Raw genomic sequence first — 9,364 nt, 5'->3', positions numbered from 1 at the left:
CAGACAACATCATATTGAGTGATTGTAGTCTCCACTTGACTCTCGCCCGTGCATCCCATCAAACAGCTGTTTTCAGGCCCAGATCAGGCTCCAGTGTCAGTGTGTCTAATTAGATGTAATTACAAACAGTCTCACACACGGACTGGAAAATGAACAGAGCGTGGTGCGTTTGATGTCTAGCACCTCTATTTAAATTGTTTAGATGCCACCGGTGCATCCCTGATATGGAATTTCTGCTTAGGAGTCAACATTTGTTTCTTCTTATTGGCTACACAGTCTAAGGAGGAGGTTTGGAAGACTGGCTACACACCGCCCCCAAGTGGAGAGGCACCAACTCAGTGCTTCTCAAACTTTTCACACCAAGTACTCTAAGGAAAATTTGGCTTCTCAAGTGCCACCAAAAAAGGTCTGGTAGGTTTGTTCCAGGTCCAAACCAGGTCTTAAATTGGACAAAACTACAAGAACTTAACAAAAGGAAGACAAAAATATGGATAAAACTGATCCTAAACTGAATATTAGAACTGTAGAGGATCTTCCACCAGGAGGAGCTTGAAAACCAGTAGCTTAATGTCAAACAAATGGGCAAGTCCTGTGTTTTTGCATAAAATGTATTGGTGTGTTTAGTATAGAGATGGGAATTTTGAAAACAGATATTTCAATAATGTGGTCGAGCAATGTTTCCAATGCAAGGATAGGCAATTCTTCTATACAAAACTAGTACTCAGGTGGTACAGGGCCCACTGGAGATTGAGCATTTGCTTTTTGGATCCATTTTAGCCCAAATAATGTCCCGATTTAGAACTGAAGGTACTCAGACAGCCAAATATTATCTTAGGAATGAGAAAAGTTATTTCAGGGGTATGAAAAGTATAGGTCTGTGTACCGTTTGTTCATTTAATTTGGAAGGGTGGACAGAAATACACGTTACATTAGTTTTTCTACTTAAAAGCATCCAAGTAATGCAATGAGCTTAGTTGCAGATAGTGTTTTAATGGCGTAGGCATTGCAACACTGCCCTCTGCTGGTCTCTCAGCACTGGGCACTCAGGGGGCAGGTTCACAGGTGTTTTGGGATGCGTCTGATGTGGAGTTTTTTCCCCATTGGGACAAACACGGCCTCTCCATCTCTTTCAAGCAGGTTTTTAACTTCCCCTGTGCACCTAATTTTTCAAACTCGCTGTGTCCTTGATTGCAAAGTACATGAGTTTCAAAGAATACACCTTGGGTAAAAACAAAATGTATTTTATTTTTTAATTTACAAAAAAAGATCAAAGCGACTGATGCCTGCATTCAGAGACACTTTCTCATATTCAGAAATAAAGTCATCTAGATGGAAGAGCCAGCATGAAACAGAGGGTTTATGAGGTTAATGGGAGCGGGAATAGTCCGATTACACAAGGAAATATCCTCATTTAGAGAAGCACAGCTGATGTTCAGAATTAACTAACAAAATAAAAGTTTGTTTGAAAATAAGTCTCCACCATGAACAGAGTAGTCTGTCCACAGATCTGACCTGTCATTTTGTCTGGTGGCACCACCTGCATGTCTCCATGAATATGTTTAATGCCATACTGTGGAACATTCTAGGTAGGGCTGCATATTGTATATTGCAGTATTAAGATCTGTCATAAAAAATAGTTTGCTTGTTTTTTTAAAAAAGGATAATTTTACGATTTTCTAGTCCTAAATAAGCCTTTGTTTTGTCTGTAGCATTTTTATTTTGTCAGTTTAATTCATAACAATATAATACAATACAGAAGAAATTATTGTTATTCTCAAGCTATTACAGATTTATTTGTTGAAAATCATAATCCTAGGACAGACAGAACTTAAATATTGAAGTAAGAAAACAAGTCCATGTAATCCCCTAGATTTATTTTATCTGTTCAAGGTTTGAAAAGGACATAACTTGGCATGAATTATATTCACTACAACAAAAGGGCTCTTATATTTGTCTTATATCATATAATACAGTTCATTATGTCTTAAGACATGCAATACAATTCAATCAACAATTTTCTCAGTCACAAGACTTCCGATTGGAAATGACATTAAACCCGATTTACTTCCATCTCTATTCACATTCGCTCTACATAATACTTGAAACCTTTGATGTCCTCCTCCACAGGGAACAAAAGGTCCACCATCAAGTCACCATGATTCACTTGTGTGGCCATTAAAAGCGGCACAAACAACTGTCCACAAATAACCGCGGAGGGCCTGATTTCCCCAAGGTCGAACAGTGACATTTGGAGTGCTCTGAATCAGATAAATAGCTGCATTTAATGTTGACAAGTAGGTTTGAACTGGTCTTTCCGAGCTGCTCACTTTGATGTGCCTCGTTCTCCTTTCCACTCCTCCATTTGACAAACAGGATTTCAACTGACGCCTCCCACACAGTCAACAACAAGGCAACTGGGTCCGTGAGGAAAAAGTCTATTTACTGCCAAGAAATAGACTAGTACCTGTCAAAGTGATAATGTTGCATCCTAACATGTAACCCCATATTTACCATAATATAAGGAACTGTATATGGTACTTTTGCTAGATACTCAGTAGGTTTACTTGCTTGAAAACTTGACGTATCGATTTTTTTTCTAGCTGTTGTGGCCAATACATATAGATACCAATATTAAAAACAAAAAATCCATAGCTAGCCCACAGTTATAGTAAAATTCACAAATCAACTTGTAAAGAAAAATATCAACAAGCTGTACTTATCTGGGATACAAAATAATGTGTTTCATGATTGTCATATTTTAGCCTAATTGCTCTTTTGTTTCCATTTTACTCATTAATCTGTTCAAAAAGACAAATTAGATACAGTAAGGACAAACTGAGAGTGACACATGGGTATACAGAAAAAAAAAATCTGTCTCAAATATCAGCAAATTTGTTATATCGGACCCTATAATATTACCGATATCTGGTGTACCATGATTTCACCAGTAGCACAAACAAGACACAAGTGATCCCATAGATGTTGTTTTTTTTTAGCTTGAGACTTGAGGCTGAGGTAGTTCATGATTTTAAAGTTCAGGTGGCATTCAGGGTCAGGGTTCACTTGGTCATGTAGAGTGCCACCTCCTTCTCCAGACTCTGAGCGAATTTGTGATTCAAGAAGAGGAGCTGTCCGTGAGGAAGCAAGCGACTGAGCAAGAAGTCAATGCGGTTACTCTTGAGAAGAACCTGAGCAAAACATTAGAAATAAACCATCAAACTTACCAACAAATGTCTAATAGTTTTTTCTTTCAGTGTTTCAGGGTCTCTGATTGTACAAGAACCTTCATATTGATTAAACATGTCTTAGTGTAACCTGGCTAAAAACTCAGAGGATTCCACCGACTCTGAAGTAGACTTGTTAAAAGAACTTCAAAATTCTTAAAATTTCCTTTCAATAGAAAATTTTTTCTATTGGTCATAAATATTAGAGAATGCAGTAAGCTTAAGAACATGTTAATGGTTTTAGACAGTGTCAACTACATAGTATAAGATAGTATAAGACATAAACAATAAATAATAATGTGCTCCTCTGGGATAAATAAAGATATATTGAGTTATTAATTGAAATAATAAAAATTATACAAAATACAAATTTGTACTGCTCTATGTTCTTATATTGTTCTTGGACATTTTAGTTGCTGGTTCTTTGCATTTCTGCTGTTGTTTTGTTAAATGTTTTTGATACATATATTAATTTATGATAATAATCCATAACATACTAGAGCCAAAACTGATTGAAGAAATTCTTGGTCAACATTTAATGCTCAAATAAAGGGAGCTTATGATCTGACATCTGAACTAATCTGCACTAACAAGATGCAATATTAATGCACACAGAGAATTACCACATCCTCCCCTTCTCTGGGTCACATAAAGAATAAAATAATACGTTGACAAAAACTTTGAGTAAGACACCATCACTGTTATGTTTGTAAAAGGTTTAGGTTTAATTTTCAATGAAAATGACAGCTCTCACCTCACTGCCCTGCCCCAGCATGTGCAGGTGCTCCACACAGAGGCGGGCCAGGGTCCGGAGCGTCCCTTCAGCCAGGAGCAGGTTGTCATTGGGATCGCAGACCAGAGTGAAGCCCAGGTTCAGGATGCTCAGCCACAGAGCACTCGTCTCCCCAGAGAAGGGCTGCCCCGCTCGGAGACGTACCACCCCAATGTCAGCCTCCTGCAGCGCCAGGCCCTCCTCTCCAGGGACCACCTCTACTAACTCTCGACCAGAGGCATCACGGGATAGGGACACTGCACTGCGCACCTGCCTGCAACACAGCAATGATAGCATGTAAATAATGTCCATCCATCCATCCATTTTCTTCCGCTTATCCGGGGCCGGGTCGCAGGGGCAGCAGTCTAAGCAGGGACTTCCCAACTTCACCCCAGACACGTCCTCCAGCTCCTCCGGTGGGACCCCAAGGCGTTCCCAGGCGAGCCGAGAGACATAGTCCCTCCAGCATGTCCTGGGTCTTCCCCGGGGCCTCCTCCCGGTGGGACATGCCCAGAACACCTCCCTAGGGAGGCGTCCAGGAGGCATCCTGAGCAGATGCCCGAGCCACCTCAGCTGGTTCCTCTCAACGTGTAGGAGCAGCGGCTCTACTCCGAGCTCCTCCCGTGTGACCGAGCTCCTCACCCTATCCCTAAGGGTGCGCCCGGCCACTCTGCGGAGGAAGCCCATTTCAGCCGATTGTATCCGCGATCTTGTCCTTTCGGTCATTACCCAGAGCTCATGACCATAGGTGAGGGTAGGAACGTAGATTGACCGGTAAATCAAGAGCTTCGCCTTCCGGCTCAGCTCCTTCTTTACCACAACGGACCGATACAGCGACCGCATCACTGCAGACGCTGCACCGATCCGCCTGTCAATCTCATGCTCCATCCTTCCCTCACTCGTGAACAAGACCCTGAGATACTTGAACTCCTCCACTTGGGGCAGAGACTCACCACCCACCCGGAGAGGGCAAACCACCTTTTTCCGGTCGAGAACCATGGCGGGAGGAGCTGATTCTAATCCCAGCTACTTCACACTCGGCTGCAAACCGCCCCAGTGTAAATAATGTTGTATTTAAAATTAGAAACAAAATACAACTTAAGTTTTAAGTATTATAATATAGGCATGATGTCTGTGTAGTCCCTCAGGCGTCCAGGTCTGATCCATCGCAAAAGACTAAGTTTATATCTGTTAACTGGACAAATCGTTGTAGGAGTGAAGACGTTTCACTGCTCATCCAAGTCGCTTCTTCGGTTCTGGTCAGATTACTGGTGGACACTGCCTTATATCTATCTGAAGGGAGGGGCTAAATACACTGAAACTGTAAACAGCTATTGTCTTCAGTTTCAGCTTTAATGTCCCTATAGACCCAACATACAACTGATATAGGCTTGCGCTATCAATTGTTTTTTGTTTTATCAGCAAAATATATGTGCATGTTTCAATAATTATTTTGGCCATTGCTGTTGTGATACCCATAAAAAATATGTGTGTCACTTCCTTCCCATCTTTTAGATAAGAAAGTCTCAGGCCTAATTTGCAGCATATAGTCTGTGTATATCCAAATCTACATACATAATATAACAAATAACACAATGTGGGCTAAGGAAGCCAGTTCAGTTCAAGAATAACTGCATTAATTCTGTAAGGACTGGTCATTTTGCACCAATATGCCGACTACATCCTGACCTGGCGACCACCACGAGCCTCTCCTTCAGCAGCAGCCTCAGCTCCTCCGGACTCAGCTCCTGGTTCTGGTTGTGCTCGGGCTGTTCTGGACCAAAGACCCGGGAGTAGAGGACCCTGCTGTCCCCGGGGCCCAGCGCAGTCAGCCCGCACACCGTGTGGATCAAGAAACACCGGACCATGCTTCAATAACAAGAAATAAAGACTCTAGCTACTGTTGTGATCACATGCTTTTGGGTCTGTGGACTGTGACTTCCGCGTCGATCACATGACAACGCTCACGTGAGATGACGTGACGCAATTTATTCGCTAGATGGCGCGCGCTGCTTGAGTTTTTTGTTGTTGGTTTTTTTGGTCCAGAATTAGAGAAGGTTTAAAAGGCCTAAAGAGGTACATAAAATATCAAAAGCAAAAATGTAAAACCAAGTTTAATAAGTTTACCCTTAGGTTAGTAATAATGAGACTTTTTTTTTCTCTCTGTGTTCCAATAGTCTACATTTTTAGTAAGTCATTGTTGTTTAACGTAGGAGTGTTGGAGTATCTTTGGTCAGTTCTTTTTATATTGTTGACTGCTAAAACAGACACATGCCTTCACACATGTTTTAAATGGTGACAGACTGAGAGTAAAAAATCAATTAAGAATCAATGACCCAAAGAGGATTAAACCAGAGCCCGGGGTCATAGTGTTGTCAGTTTAATAATTAAAAGGCCACTTATCACAGATACACTCAAACAACCAAACAATCATTTAACTATGAAGTGTTGGCAAACATATTAGACAGTTACATGCAGCAGTGACTGGGACTGTAGTCAACTGAAGACATCCTTGATCGACTAAAGACATGTCTCGTTGGTCGATTAGTCGATTCAAATAAGAAAAAAATTAAAGTCCAGAGATGCATTGCCATTCATTTATTAAGTTGCAAACAAACACATAGCAGGATTAAAGTTGCCTAATTGTTGAGAGGGACTGTACAATTCCTGTTTTAGCTGCTCTTCATTGGCTTCCAGTCCAATTTAGAATTCATTATAAGCTTTTAACAATAGTGTTTAAATGTTTTAGTGGCGCTGACTATATCCACTTATCTTTCAGTATATGATGGCTGCGTCAATATGTTTTGGAGCTCAATGTTTATAGTGTGTATACCGGTAGTTTCTTTGCAATAATGGGCAGATTTTTGTTATTTTTTATATAAGATTTGAGCTGTGGAGGGTTGAAAAGGTAAATTCTATGGCTAAGTATTGCTTCATTCTTCTTTTATATGTTGCTGCTCATGTGTTTTTAAACATTTGTTCACTGGGACTGTCCTGCTTTAAGGTTATTGTGTCACAGCCGTAAAGTAGTTTCAATATCATCGTTTATCGCAGTATTTCTCTGTAGCAACATACCGTGTGTTATCAAAATGTGTTATCGTGACAGGCCTAAGCACTGCCCCATTGCACTTGTCTGAGCTGCTGTTTTCACACACACCAGAGCCTTGACAACTGCTGACAACAACTGCTGCTCTGAGCAAAAGGAACAGAGCATTCTCAGTTTCCACATTCGAGCTGCGCAATCTCCATTTTAAAACTTTACTAAAGACTTATCTGTATTTTATTCATAGGCGTTCGACACTGTTTGAGCAGATACCACAGTCTGTTTTTAAACATTAATGCACGGCTCTGTTGTAATTGGATGTTTGCTGTGTTTTTTGTGATGCTAAACCTGTGAAGCACTTTGGTCAATTAGGTTGTTTTTAAACGTGCTATATAAATAAATGTGACTGGTTGATTAAAAGGTCGACTTGCTGCATTTCCTGTCGTCTGGTAAAAGTCACAGGTCCACCCGGGTGCACTGTGGTCTACCTTTACTGACCACCTTTATCTCCTGGACCCCCACAGACTAAACCAACACAAAGGAAAAGGTGCTAAGATAAACAATAACATATTCAACAAATGTACGGAGCCCGGCATAGAACATTTGCAAAATATAATATTAATGCGTGGCCACGAGATAATATCACGTTCCCACATGATATTATCACGAGGGAACGACTTAATTATCACGAGGGAATGAGATATTAGTTTTATTTTTTAAGTTAAATATCTTGTGCGCTCGTGAAAATATATGTATACAAATGAAATGTTATGTTCCCTCAAGATAATAACTCGTTCCCTCAAGATAATTGTCATTCCTTACAGATAATTATGTCATTCTCTCATGATAATATTGCGTTCCCTCAAGTTAATATATTTTTTATTTTGTAATATTATTATTCTCCTTTCAGTCATCTGTGGGGCTCCGTACAAATCAGCAAAAATGTAAGAAAAAAACCCAAAATCTTACAATAAACCAAAATAGGCAAATAGCTCCTGCAAAATGTATGAAGTAGAAGATCATCTTAAAATCTCCATAAAATCTCCAAAGGGCCTAATTGGATTAACATTAAATAATGAAACTCTTGGGTTTGATCTAATCGAACTAAACCAGGACTAATTTAAACAGACTCATCCCATGTGTTACGTACATTTAAACTCATTTCATTAAAACTTATTCACTCATTGTCGGCTCTGAATGTTCTTTTGGTTTGCCTGTTAACCCAAGCAGCTGTCCGTAGCAGGCAGATGTTAAGTGCACAGCTGCTGCGGGGCGCTCCATTCACCCCCTGCACTCTCTGGCCTATTAACCCTCTCAGTGCTGGGACAGACTGAACCTTTTGTGGATATAGAGGACGGAAGTGCCAGCTTTTGGTCACATTCAGGTGAAATAGTTTTATGGTCGTAGTTAAAGTCCACACATGAGTATTCTGTATGCTAATGTGTGTCATTTAGTAGAGGAAATAACACCTGATTAAATAAACTTAAGTCATTTATGACCTTTTCACCTATGGCCACCTCAGTCTGCAATACTTTACAATTCAAGATTCACACAAGTACATCATCAAAAACATATCTGGATTGCTGAAACTCAAAATCTGTTCCTCCTTGTGATGTCATGAAGAGGTAGTTTTCACGTTAATAGCTACCTTTTTACCCTTAGGTCAGTAGAGATTTGTATAGGTCACCTGTGTCAAACTCAAGGCCGGGGGACCAAATGTAGCCCGCTATGTCATTTTATGTGGCCGCGAGAAGGTAAATTAAAAGGTATAACTGTCATTTTAAAAGTAAGTCTGTGCCTCTTTAATGTGTGCATTGATCATAAACTATAAATGAGATTTTCCCAACAAGTGGAACTGAGAAATATCTGCAAATAATGATGCCAAAATGATCAGGAAGAGGAAAATTGTCGGTGTGGAGGGCAGTTTCAAGAAAGGTGAAGGTGAATACAAGTTTGTGCTTCAAGGAGAAAAAAACTGTATGTTTTTTGTGTTATGAGGCGGGGTCGGTTGTGAAAGAGTACAATCTGTGTTGGCATTTTGACACCAAACACGGAGCTAAGTACGCAAAAGTTAGCATTCAAGAAAAACAACAAACTGTCAATAATTAAAAGGCTGTAAAAGGCTGTTTTTGAGGCAGTTCTGAAGGTTTGTGAGCAGGTGTGCCCCCCGACCAGATACACAAAAATGTCAGTTTATCAGGAGATACGCAGTCATGGTTACATTTAGTGACATTTATACTGCCTCACAGTTACATCTGGCCCTTGATGGAAAATATTTTGCTGATGTGGCCCTCAGTGAAAATGAGTTTGACACCCCTGGTATAA

General features: G+C 40.3%; 1 protein-coding gene across 1 annotated transcript; it reads right to left on the bottom strand.

Moving 5' to 3' along the window:
* Nucleotides 1-1,227: 1,227 nt before the first annotated feature.
* On the bottom strand, nt 1,228-5,962 carry ap5s1 (adaptor related protein complex 5 subunit sigma 1). Its single transcript, XM_033988309.2, has 3 exons — nt 5,686-5,962; nt 3,979-4,270; nt 1,228-3,188 (listed from the first exon to the last, which is right to left on the bottom strand). Exons 1-3 carry the CDS (start codon nt 5,862-5,864, stop codon nt 3,060-3,062), a joined length of 600 nt encoding a protein of 199 aa, XP_033844200.1. The 5' UTR covers nt 5,865-5,962; the 3' UTR covers nt 1,228-3,059.
* Between the last annotated feature and the right edge of the window lie 3,402 nt (nt 5,963-9,364).

The sequence above is a fragment of the Periophthalmus magnuspinnatus genome, chromosome 22 (assembly GCF_009829125.3).
Source record: "Periophthalmus magnuspinnatus isolate fPerMag1 chromosome 22, fPerMag1.2.pri, whole genome shotgun sequence".
Classification (NCBI taxonomy): domain Eukaryota; kingdom Metazoa; phylum Chordata; class Actinopteri; order Gobiiformes; family Gobiidae; genus Periophthalmus; species Periophthalmus magnuspinnatus.
This window is presented reverse-complemented; position numbering and strand designations above follow the sequence as displayed.

Excerpts from the sequence above, each read along its gene's own strand:
- ap5s1 (XM_033988309.2), bottom strand. The coding sequence starts at position 5,864 with ATGGTCCGGTGTTTCTTGATCCACACGGTGTGCGGGCTGACTGCGCTG. Across the intron at positions 4,271-5,685 it reads AGGCTCGTGGTGGTCGCCAG|GCAGGTGCGCAGTGCAGTGT; the intron begins GTCAGGATGTAG and ends GCTGTGTTGCAG. Across the intron at positions 3,189-3,978 it reads TGCTGGGGCAGGGCAGTGAG|GTTCTTCTCAAGAGTAACCG; the intron begins GTGAGAGCTGTC and ends TGTTTTGCTCAG.